Genomic DNA, 13,390 nt, shown 5'->3' with positions numbered 1-13,390 from the left:
TATAATTAATTAATTAATATATTCATTTGTATAATTCTTTTAAAACCTCCCAGCTTTTCCGCCCTGTTTTCACTCAAAACTACTCTGCGTGCTGTGCGCACGTGAGACTGTTACTTAAAACTGTGCTTTATGCTGGACAGTATTTATTTATCGCGTGTTGTACAAATCACGGTAATCTAATACGGTTTTAATGATAATTAAAAGATGAAATGGTAATATTAACCGTGGGGAATTTTATCATGATTTATCGTCCAACCGGTAATCGTTACATCCGTAAAATCAGTGTTATGAATGCTTCAATTGCAGCTTATTCTGCACAATATTATTTCTTTTCTTTTCACCATCCAGTAAATTACAGACTGACAAGTCCTGCCTTACATTTTCTTCTCATCCTGTTTGTATTAGAGAAATAGTAATAATTAAAATAATTTAAAAAATGTTTGTTTTATTTTCCATGATAATATTTCAGTTGTTGTCAGTCTCAATCTGTGCTCAGATTTGTATAGGTGATAGAAAGAAAATACAAGATGGGTGGAAAAACTACATATTTTGTTTACAAAACTTTTCACGTTCTCTTACACAAGTATTGCGTTCCCCCAAGAAACTTTAAAGATGGGGTCTAATGCCATTTCATGCATTCTAAGTTATTTACACTGTTAAAGAGTTGAATTCTCATACTAAACATGGCCAAAGTTTCAAAAAACGATTTGGACATATGATGGAGAATTTCTTGACCAAATACACTCCTTCGGAAGTTTCGGAAAGTTTTTTTGGAGCATGGCTCCTCATGACGTCATGAAGGGTGGAATTCATTGTATGGGCACTTCTCCAAGAAGAGTGCGCACACACGTCAACAAGAGCGAGAGTGTCGGCAGTGCTGCACAGGACATGCTCAAGAAGAATATCTCCAAAAAAGTGTGTTTTTGGTTATAAGGTAACCTTATTCAGCTTCCCAAAGAACCCAGCGTTACGTGAACAGTGGATGCAGTTTGTTTTTCTGGGGCAGCAACAGAGTTTTGCAATGTGTTTGTTTTATAAACAAGGCCCAGTTGGATTTGCACATCGTTTGATACTGAAAGTATCAAAAACAACTCGAGTTATTAAATTTGAATGTGAATTTATGGTTACGTGAGCGACTGTTCAGTGGTATTTAACTTCATGCAAATGATCAGTTACACAATTCCACAACCACCAATAGATTCGCAGACAATGGAGGTCACATGGATCAGTGTAATTTTAGTATTATTTATTTACTATCATATTTATTAATATTTTAAATGAGCATTTATTTTTTATAGTTTTAAGTTTTCGTTTTAGTTAAAGTTTTAGTCATTTTGTTATGTGCTTTGGTCATTTTTTTATTCGTTTATTTTTTTTCCTTTTAGCTTTAAATTATAGTTTTACAAATGTTAGCCTAAAACATCACCTAAAAACATATTTATTTCATTTAAAGGGATAGTTCACCCAAAAATGAAAATTTGATGTTTATCTGGGAATCATGGCTTTGAGAGTAAAAAAAAACATACACAAACAAAACCAAATTAAACCCTGCGGCTCGTGACGATACATTGATGTGTAAAGACATGAAACGTTCGGTCTGTGCAAGAAACTGAGCAGTATTTATATAATTTTTTACCTCTATGCTCTACAATGTCTGAACTGTCCTGAGTGTGTTCTGAGCGCATTCTCAACAGCTGGTGCATTACCGCCACCTATCTCTCAAATGGACCATTTGAGAGATAGGTGGCAGTAATGCACTTATAATTCTGCGATATGCCGTAAAGCAAAAAGTAGAAGAAGACGCGTCATGCGCCGGATGTTGTGAACGCACTCAGGACAGTTCAGACATTGCGGTGAATCAGAGGTAAAAAACGATATATATATACTGTTGAGTTTCTTGCACAGACCGATCGTTTCATGTCTTTACACATCAATGTATCGTCACGAGCCGCAGGGTTTAATTTGGTTTTGTTTGTGTATGTTTTTTTTTACTCTCAAAGCCGTGATTCCCACTCACTTCCATTATATGACTGACAGACTGCAACGGTTTGAGTTAAAAATCTTTGTTTGTGTTCTACTGAAGAAACAAAGTCATCTACATCTTGGATGCCCTGGGGGTAAGAAGATAAACATCACATTTTCATTTTTGGGTGAACTATCCCTTTAAGGTTAGGGTTATGTTAGGGTTAGCAACTCATTGTTATAGAGTGCTGCAGTGATGATGTATTTTTGCAGGCCAACTCTAAAGGTCTCTGAAGCATCACACTGGTTCCCAAACACTATGAAATGTGTATTATTTTAATTTAAGTTAGTTATAAATGATTAATGATGCTCCACTCTCAATTCATCCACTCATCCACTCTCCACAAGCACTGTGGCCTAATTTTAAAATAACATGAAGACATCAGTGAATACATCCGAGTTAACTGATTGCAGCATTGCAATGGTAACATTATGTAACTCTGACAAATCTGAAAGGCTAAGATGATATTCATCATTAACTTTGTTAAAAACTCTTGCACGTCTAGAACTACAAGTATGTTTCAAGTACAAACAAACCTATTCAAACGGAATCCAAAAGAAGCATTTTTATAATAAACTTAAAAGAAAAAACATCCGACAACTGAGATTTTCCCTTCAGAAAAAACCTGTTCAACCAGCAAGACATAATTGCAAAGTACGAGAGACTCAAACAAGTGGAATTTACTAATGGAAGTCCCACTCAAAGCTCATTAGAATAATAATCATGTTATAGTGCATTTCCTCAGAAGAGGTGAAGCAATTTGTGAGACATCCTGGCGTACTTCAAATCCCAGGTGTTTTATATGCAAACGGAAAGCCACTCCGGGGTATCCCAGTGCAGGAATCAGATTCAGTAAGGTGTTGCATTAAGTATGAGCCCATGAAGCATCTATGAGGCATTCAGACAGTCTGCGCAGGGTGAACAAGACAGACTCATGTAACATTCATGGTGGGAAATGTAATTTTAAAAATTATTTTAGATTAGAGATTTGTAGGACGAGAGTTGCGATAAATGCACAGCATGCAAGGAATGGTTCACCCCAAAAATGTAATTTCTATCATCATTTAATCACCCTTGTGTAGTACTAATTGTTATTTTCCTTCATGGAACATAGATGTAGGTGTTTAGCATAATGTTTTCCATACAATGGAAGTGGATGGGGACTGGGGCTGTTGAGCTCCAAAAATGACAAAGATTTTCTGTGAATAACTACTTAAATTTCTGCTTTTTTATGCACACAATGCTATAAGATTGTTTCAGAAGACATGTAATATAATCCAAGTTAGCTTTAAATTATAGTTTTACAAATGTTAGCCTAAAACATCACCTAAAAACATATTTATTTCATTTAAAGGGATAGTTCACCCAAAAATGAAAATTTGATGTTTATCTGGGAATCATGGCTTTGAGAGTAAAAAAAAACATACACAAACAAAACCAAATTAAACCCTGCGGCTCGTGACGATACATTGATGTGTAAAGACATGAAACGTTCGGTCTGTGCAAGAAACTGAGCAGTATTTATATAATTTTTTACCTCTATGCTCTACAATGTCTGAACTGTCCTGAGTGTGTTCTGAGCGCATTCTCAACAGCTGGTGCATTACCGCCACCTATCTCTCAAATGGACCATTTGAGAGATAGGTGGCAGTAATGCACTTATAATTCTGCGATATGCCGTAAAGCAAAAAGTAGAAGAAGACGCGTCATGCGCCGGATGTTGTGAACGCACTCAGGACAGTTCAGACATTGCGGTGAATCAGAGGTAAAAAACGATATATATATACTGTTGAGTTTCTTGCACAGACCGATCGTTTCATGTCTTTACACATCAATGTATCGTCACGAGCCGCAGGGTTTAATTTGGTTTTGTTTGTGTATGTTTTTTTTTACTCTCAAAGCCGTGATTCCCACTCACTTCCATTATATGACTGACAGACTGCAACGGTTTGAGTTAAAAATCTTTGTTTGTGTTCTACTGAAGAAACAAAGTCATCTACATCTTGGATGCCCTGGGGGTAAGAAGATAAACATCACATTTTCATTTTTGGGTGAACTATCCCTTTAATTGCCAATTATTTCAATTAATGAAAATGAATTTTAATAAAGTAGCACTAGACTAAAGTGACTAAAGCAAGACATTTATGCATACACTTTTAGCAATCATCTCAATCAATTGTTAGTCAACAAGGCAAAACACTATGCATGCATAAAATGTGTATTATTTTAATTTAAGTTAGTTATAAATGATTAATGATGCTCCACTCTCAATTCATCCACTCTCAATTCATCCACAAGCACTGTGGCCTAATTTTAAAATAACATGAAGACATCAGTGAATACATCCGAGTTAACTGATTGCAGCATTGCAATGGTAACATTATGTAACTCTGACAAATCTGAAAGGCTAAGATGATATTCATCATTAACTTTGTTAAAAACTCTTGCACGTCTAGAACTACAAGTATGTTTCAAGTACAAACAAACCTATTCAAACGGAATCCAAAAGAAGCATTTTTATAATAAACTTAAAAGAAAAAACATCCGACAACTGAGATTTTCCCTTCAGAAAAAACCTGTTCAACCAGCAAGACATAATTGCAAAGTACGAGAGACTCAAACAAGTGGAATTTACTAATGGAAGTCCCACTCAAAGCTCATTAGAATAATAATCATGTTATAGTGCATTTCCTCAGAAGAGGTGAAGCAATTTGTGAGACATCCTGGCGTACTTCAAATCCCAGGTGTTTTATATGCAAACGGAAAGCCACTCCGGGGTATCCCAGTGCAGGAATCAGATTCAGTAAGGTGTTGCATTAAGTATGAGCCCATGAAGCATCTATGAGGCATTCAGACAGTCTGCGCAGGGTGAACAAGACAGACTCATGTAACATTCATGGTGGGAAATGTAATTTTAAAAATTATTTTAGATTAGAGATTTGTAGGACGAGAGTTGCGATAAATGCACAGCATGCAAGGAATGGTTCACCCCAAAAATGTAATTTCTATCATCATTTAATCACCCTTGTGTAGTACTAATTGTTATTTTCCTTCATGGAACATAGATGTAGGTGTTTAGCATAATGTTTTCCATACAATGGAAGTGGATGGGGACTGGGGCTGTTGAGCTCCAAAAATGACAAAGATTTTCTGTGAATAACTACTTAAATTTCTGCTTTTTTATGCACACAATGCTATAAGATTGTTTCAGAAGACATGTAATATAATCCAAGAATTGTACAGATTACTTTCATATTGTTTTTTTTGTTGTTGTCATTTTTGGATCTCAACATCGCCAGTCCCCATCTACTTTCACTGTATGGAAAAGAGCAGCTTGAACACTCTGGTAAAAAATATTTTTTAGCATTCATTGGAAGAAAATCTAAACTCAAATTATGACCTTAGAATGACAAGAAGGTAAGAAAATGATGACAATTTTCATTTTTAAGTGAACTGTCTCTTTAAAATATGTCCTCCTATATCGATTGACCCTTGATATACATTTACGAACACTTATGAATTGACTCCAGCTGTGTGTTTGTTAATAATGTCTGCAATAATTGTGAATAAGTGGACTTATACAATTGTGCATGTCAAGTTCACTCTTGCAGAAACTCCCTAGAGCAGCCATGCAGACATACTGGTACATGTGCATTTTAATAAACAAACAGTCATGCGACACACACAGTGATGGAATTGCTTTTCAAATACATGTATACACTGAGTGCGGACACACAACATCTAGGGGTGCAATCTCATTTGAATACACACTGACACACACTCCCCACCCCCACACACCACACACGGAAGCATTATACAGTCTTTAACTCACGTTGGAGTCCAGCAGGTCGATGCCGTCCAGGCTCTTGCTGCGGTGGATTCGGCCCTTGATTCTGCGCAGGGATGGTTTGCCGTACACCGATCCCTCAGATTCTTCCAGCAGAGAGATGTTTTCTGGTGTGCCAATGAAACCGTGGATCTTGGGATAGTAACTAAGAAAGTGACAGACAGTGTGTGTTAGATGTGGTGTAAATGTAATCTCAATTAAAAAGATGAGCACAACCAATGGAGTTTCGTTAGTGAAATGGAGTGAAAAGGGCTTAAAATGCTTACACTGCAGGCCCGTACTCGTCTTTGTCGTGCTTGGGGAAGACCCTGAGATTGAAGAACAAGAGAAAGAGAGAAACACTTTAAATTTCATGACAAAATAGACAAAAACTATGAAAATAGAGACATTTATAAGGGATAGTTCACATTGACAATTGAAAATTGACAATTTTGTCATCAAGACACTCTTCTGTGGAAAAAAAAAGATAATTTGAAGAATGTTTTAGCTCTTTGTCATTGACTCATTTTAGGGATATATTGGAATTTTTTTTTTTTTGCTTTCAACAGAAAAATAAAGTTGTTCAGGTTTGGAATGACGTGGGGTAAATGAGGACAGAATTATCATTTTTGGGTAAACTATCTAATTTTCTCTATGTTAAAACACTTTTCAAAACCATTATTTTTGTAGTTCTGTTTGATGACAAAAGTGGCATAGAAATGACACATTTCACCTAAAATATGTAAAGAAACCATATAAGCTATTTACATGAACTGCCATAAAACTACATAAAGATGTCCAAATGCGACGACATTTAAATGTTCGGTTTGTTGACCTGCAAACCATATGAAATATCATTCTCCATCATTCCTTACCATGGTTTTTTATGATGTACAGGTTTAGATTTTTGTAAATTCCAAGCAATATGTCATGTTTAGTTTAGATATGACTGTCTCTGTTACTCTTTGAAGGATAATTAAATACAGAAAACAGAAATATTAAAGTAAAAATACATTTATGACTCACTCCCACCCGGGTCACGGCACCAATATAACCCCTCCTGTCTTGAGATCAGGGGAGTGTATGAAAGTTGTAACATAGCATATGAAAGTTGTGGGTGGTGGTCAGTTAGTGTGTACATTTTTATTTTTGAATGACTTTTTAAACTTTAGATTTTCTTTCCAGTGAGAAATTAGTGTTGTAGTAATTATACATTCACTTAGTTATCACCAAAGCTGTCTCTATTTTGTTGTACATCAATAAACTGTTATGCTGCCTCAGAAGTCTGTCCGAAATTTCGGGAGGTACCTTCATGCACAAATGCTGCCTGTGAAGTCATTGTCTGTTAGGCCAGTGAGAAACAAGTCACTGCCTTTCAGACGCAGCCATATACTACTGAGCGCCCAGCTAATTTTGCAGTCCAAACAAGATGCTTAGCTCTGTTACAGCCACAAACAAAAGCCTACAAAAAGGCTACAACTTGGGTAGTCCGTTTGTTCCTAAAATGGTTCTTCTATGGCATTGCTGCGAAAACCCTAGTTTGGCATCTTTATTTTTAAGAGTGTAAAGTGCAAAGTTAGCTCCTGAACTCAGGGTTCTCATGATCATGGAAAAACATGGGGATATCAGGGAATACCAGATCTGAAAAGTCATTAAAATAAATAATATTCTCAAGGGAAAAAAATTCTATAGTAATTTTCTAAATTTTGTATTTAATTTTAATTACAAAAATTTTTTTTTTGGTTGTATAAGCCCCCTTCTTTTTTAGACTTTTAATTATGTTTAATGCATTAATGCTTCTGCATTAACGAGTGGACCAGTCTTTGAAATATGTTCATCAGAAAGTGGGATCCCTGTGAATTATACAACAGCAAATATAATAATGCAACAGGGGTTTTCAAACTGGAGTCTAGGGCCTGACTGGAGAGCCACACATGGGTCTGAATAAAAAAATAATAATAAAAAATGTCAAATTAGAGAAAAGTTTAAATAATAATAAAAGTCGACTATTTTTTATTATACTTTTTTTTTTGAAAAAAAACTAGTAAAATTTATCAAAATTTTATACTCAAGACACATACAAGACAATTAAATATACAAAAAATGCTTTACAAATACATTTGAACATCATATTTTGACTTCTTCCTATGTGCCTCATAAAGCTATCAGGCACAGTTAGATATAGAAGCAAAGGATACCGCTTGATCAGCAAGTCAATATCCACGTTAACATTGGCCTTTAAGTCGGTAGAACGGTTTAGACACAAATACACAGTGCTGACCAGCATCCATGACTGCCATCAACATTATCTTTGCTGCCATTATCACAAACGTTAATCTGATTTTCTCTTCGGCCAGCACAGAATGGCCTAAGGGCACCACAGCGAGAGCAGGAACAAATGCAGTCCTGTGTGTTCAGCCCGGGCTGAACGTGAAATCTCTACTAGAGAGGGACGTTTATTTGCCTTGATGGAGGAGAGTTACTTACAGAGAGTCTCAATCAGCACTCTACTTGTCTACTGGAAAGGAGGGGCAAAAACTGTGTGGGGAAACCCAGAGATTAGCATGAAACGTGACCTAGACGCTTCTTCTAAACTCTGTGGCTTCCGTCAGTCAAGCGCGCACACGGCTCACGTTTAAAAGAGTGTGCAAATGCTAAAAAAACAAGTGTAAAGAGGCCTCGGGGTGGACAACTGCCGCCTATTTTATTACGCCAGGTTACAACTAAGCTCTGGAATAGTTTGTACGACTGCAGGGGAAGAAGACCATCTGCTGTGTTTCCAGGACTGGGAACAGACATCGTTCTCAGAACTTCTCTTTTTCCGCTCAGCACGGCCGAATCTGAGGGTTTAGAAAAGGCATTTCTGTTAAATTACTGGTAATGAATGCTAAAGGTGGCCAGGAATGAAGAGCCCTGATGGACCGTTTGTCTTCATGATTGTAGAGGCATCTGATATTTCCTTTGATCAAAGACAAATGAGACAGGATTTATTACAGTCACGTCCCACAGAGTTAACTGATCCAGTTACTAGGTATGTTACATATTTGAGTCAATCATTTGATATCACATACAGCAAAAAACGTAGCATGTTGACTGTCCATTATTGTCCACAAGGGCCCTTTTAAGCAATCTTTACTCGCCTCATGAGAACTCATCTCCACTATGTTTCTCCTTTTACCTCTTTTCCTGGATTGATCCTGAAGTCTTCTGGGTGAAAGTGGACAGATATTTAACCACAGGCCAGGCAGCTCACCTAGGAACAAATCGAATGTAGCAGCTCTCAAAGACGAGAAATTCTTATGCATCCTCTGGTCAGATTTCAGAGTCTCTAGTACTGTGAATGCTTCTTCATACCGTGAAAGTACACAAAATATGATATCCATAATTTTTTCAGCAATTAATGACTGTTAAGAATATATCTAGGTAACATTTCACCCCAAAAATCAAAGGAACAATAAAGCCTTTTTTTAGTGCAATTTTGATTTATTGCATTGTGACATTATTTTTAAGTAAATTAGGCACATTTTCTTACTCCGTTTGCATTACCTTAAGGGGGCGGAAAAATCTAATTTTCATTACTATAATGCGAAAACATACAAACAAATCTATTGCATGACAGTATTTTTATAGCAATAAGAATCCTTTATAGTAAGTAGGAAAAATGTGATATCCACTGTCAAACTGTCAAGAACATGGGTTACACCAAAACCAGAAGAAAAAAAAAAACAAGGATTTGAAGACATTCACAGTTATCTCACATGAAAATGAGGCCTATTTTCCATTTTCCCTCCCCAGTTCTCATTACCATAATTGCAAGCAAAATTCCAATCATTCTAATTACCATAACGTGAAAAACTAAAAGCCCCTTAAAATATGTTAAATTAATTAAATGACCAATTTTATATAATTTTAAAAAATCACACATACAATGATTAATGGAATAGTTCACCCAAAAGGAAAATGTATTCACCATCAGGCCATCCAAAATTGGTTTGTTTCTTCATCAAAACAGATTTTGAGAAATGTAGCATTACAACACTTGCTCACCAATGGATCCTCTGCAGTGAATGGGTGCCATCAGAATGTCCAAACAGCTGATAAAAACATCACAGTAATCCACACCACACCAGTCCAGTTCATTAATTGACGTCTTGTGATGTGAAAAGCTGTTTATTTTTAAGAAACCAATCCATCATTACGATGTTTTAACTTTTATACCGTTGCTTCTGTGTGGATAACTTGTGGATTATTGTGATGTTTTATCAGCTGTTTGGACTCTCATTCTGGCGGCACCCATTCAGAGGATCCATTGGTTAGCAAGTAATCTAATGCTACAATTCTCAAATGATGAAACAAAATCATTTACACCTTGGAGACAATTTTTGGAAGAATTAATCCTTAAAATAGTAAATCGCTTTGAATAAAAGAATGTTTAAATGCCTAAATGTAAATGTCATTGTAGAATGATTTTAAGGCACATATTGCAGTAATGAGAAATGTCCAGAGAACATTTTTTTCTTTTGATATTGGGGTGAAATGTGACATGGACATGTTCTTTACTGTGATGCTACTTTTGTTTCCATGTACCACAAATCCCACTACAGCTGTAAACTGAGAACATTCCTGTGTTATCATGTTTCAAAATCCACGAAGATTTGACAAATACACATAAATCCAAAATGAGGATGATGCACCTTAAACCCTGAGAGATGTCTTTGCGATGCAGTGTTTGGATGGTGGTGCTCCACTCGTTTGAGTAACGATTAATTACCATTTATCTTATTTTTATATTATTTTACTATTTATTACTAATTAATCGTTACTCAAACGAGTGGAGCACCACCATCCAAACACTGCATCGCAAAGACATCTCTCAGGGTTTAAGGTGCCTCATCCTCATTTTGGATTTATGTGTATTTGTCAAGTTTTCTGGTTATTTGGAGCTTGTCGCATTAAGTACTCATCTCGATTGTAAATTACATTCGCTTGCTTGGTTGATTTGCCGCTTTGATGTTGTAGCACACATGGCTCCTCGTAGTACAGAACACCACGGCTTCTCCTTTAAGGGTCAACTATCGTGCTACTGCTGACATGAAGTAAAACAAGCTGACCTCCATTTAAGGGGACAATCTTACAAAATGAACCTAACTAGCTGCTACGAGAGCCCGAGGTACTTTTAATGACAATGAAAACAAGATGAAAAATCTGGGTATGCCTTAACTTTTTATTTCATTTGAAATTGCACATAGTAGACATACACATGAATGATGTGACACACTTGGGTTTGTAGTAGAGTGAATCATGAATGAAGTGACACAAGGTAGAGCTTTATGAAGACTCAAACTTTGCTCTCACTGCCACCGATGAGACTGAAATAGAGACATTTACATGGATAAAAAGTCAAACGTACACTAGTCTTTCTTCCCAGCAAGCTGCAGTGCCGAATAGCCCCTCACACATCCATATATATATAAATACTCACCACATGTGCTTTCTGGGAGGCAGGCTACGCTTTCTGTTGATGGCAGACACCCCTAGAGCCAGCTGCATTACAGTAATGTATTTCTGGTAATTCACCATGGTACTGTTCACCACTTTTTTGAAACACAAAAATCCGCACCAGAAGCGCAGGTACTACTAATAATACCAATTTATTCTCTTCTCCTACTCCCAGGCATCGGCTTCAACCGCGTCTTCCTTGTTGAACATCACAGCGCCATTTCCAGTAGCGGTAGCAGCACTGACAGGGAAAACACTGCCCGCGAGGGAGCACGCCGCTGCCACCCATCACTACAATGACAGTCTGCTCGTATTACCTCCAAGAACAGAAAGCGCGCCAAACCATTCGTTATTAGTCACGAGATGGGCGTTCTCTTCCCGCCACTCGTGCGTGCTGTCACTTTGCTTAGAACGCTCTCTCTCTCAATTTCAATTTCAATTTCAATTTAAGAGTGCTTTATTGGCATGACAAAAATTATACATTTGTATTGCCAAAGCAATTCTCTCTCTCTCTCTCTCTGCCGCGTCCACGCCTCCGTGCGTGAGGGGTGTGTTTGGAATTGGAAGGGAGGGGGAGGAGGGAGGGGGAGGAGGGGGTGGCTTAAAGGGGCAGTTCACCCAAAAATTAAAATTCTGTCATCATTTAAAGGGGTCACATGATGTTGCTAAAAAGAACATTATTTTGTGTATTTGGTGTAATGAAATGTGTTTATGTGGTTTAAGGTAAAAAAAAACCACATTATTTTCCACATACTGTACATTATTCTTTCTCCTCTATGCCCCGCCTTTCTGAAACGAGTCGATTTTTTACAAAGCTCATTGGTCTGAAAAGCGAGGTGTGCTGTGATTGGCCAGCTATCCAGTGCGTTGTGATTGGCTGAATACCTGTCCGCCCAGGGGCGACAACACAAAAACATTCAAACCCATTATAAACGAGGCATTCGTTGCATCCAGTGGGGATATAATTATGGATTATAATGACTTATACTGTTCTTTTACACGTTGCGTTGCATCGCGCCGTGTAAACATAAAACCATGTCTGCATTTGTGATCGGAGAAATTACAAACAACAAGTGCTACTCTACACTGCTCAAAATTCGCGTTTGAATCGTCAGTGGCAAATTCTTTAAATATAAAAAACTTACTTACAGTCTGTGAGTCAGAACAGCCGGCATTGTAGTCTACTCTACCAGGATCAGGAAACAGTCCTCCATAAAATGCGCTGCACACATCTGAATATTTGTGTTGAAGTGTTCTGGAACAGTGTTGTAAATACAACTTAACCACTGATTTCTAGTCGTGTTCTCTTTTGGAAGACCAAACAAAGCAGTTTCGCTTTCACAACGAAACACACAGCGCCTTCACGACATGGCGGCAGCAACAATACTACAGCGAGAATAAAAGTTATGCCTTTTTTCTTTGCGTGAACATTTGGGCGGTGTTATGCAAATCTTCCCACATCGTGACGTAGGTATGTGGGGGCGTGTTAGAACGAGCCGTTTTAGGTAGGTGTGGTTGACTCTTAACGTTTATAAAGAATATCTCTTTGGATTTGAGACTTTAGTCTTTGCAACTTTACAGATCTTCTTTATGCACCAAGAGCTTGTAACACTCCAAAGAGAAAGGAAAAATTGAAATCGCATCATACGACCCCTTTAAATGTTCCTTAACTGCATAGAGACTGTTTTAATCAAAGGATCTGCAAAGCATGCAAGATATATTTATTACTTAGTAACCTATATAAAGCTAAATGTGTCAACAAACATATTTCAAATTAGTGTAGCTAAATTTAGTATTAGAAATATATTTTCTTATTGTTTTAACACTGCAAAAGAGGACTGAAGTGACACAGCATGAAATGTCCCTTTGAAACTCATCGGATCATTTTGATCAAAGCATGTGCAAACTACATATGCACACATCATTTTTGTTAACTGAAATGAAGCTGAAATAATGTAAAATATAAATAAATGAAACTTTAAGGGATAGTTCAGTTCAACCAAACACTTGCTGGTAGCTGCTGACTTCCATAGTAATTTTTT

The 13,390-nt window shown here is 37.0% G+C and overlaps 1 protein-coding gene across 8 annotated transcripts in view; it reads right to left on the bottom strand.

Annotated features, from left to right (window-relative positions):
- The window catches only part of tjp1b (tight junction protein 1b), a 139,139-nt gene that overhangs the window by 113,570 nt on the left and 12,179 nt on the right, over positions 1-13,390 (bottom strand). For all 8 annotated transcript variants that reach the window (XM_016277724.1, XM_016277727.1, XM_016277728.1 and 5 more), the window contains exons 3-4: positions 6,137-6,178; positions 5,856-6,015 (exon numbers count right to left, since the gene is read on the bottom strand). In XM_016277724.1, coding sequence (XP_016133210.1) covers positions 5,856-6,015; positions 6,137-6,178 — 202 coding nt within the window. The remainder of the gene's footprint in view (positions 1-5,855; positions 6,016-6,136; positions 6,179-13,390) is intronic.

This window comes from Sinocyclocheilus grahami, unplaced genomic scaffold, assembly GCF_001515645.1.
Source record: "Sinocyclocheilus grahami isolate Dianchi unplaced genomic scaffold, SAMN03320097.WGS_v1.1 scaffold115.1, whole genome shotgun sequence".
NCBI lineage: Eukaryota > Metazoa > Chordata > Actinopteri > Cypriniformes > Cyprinidae > Sinocyclocheilus > Sinocyclocheilus grahami.
Note: the sequence above shows the minus strand (reverse complement) of the source record. Positions and strands in the feature narration are given on the sequence as shown.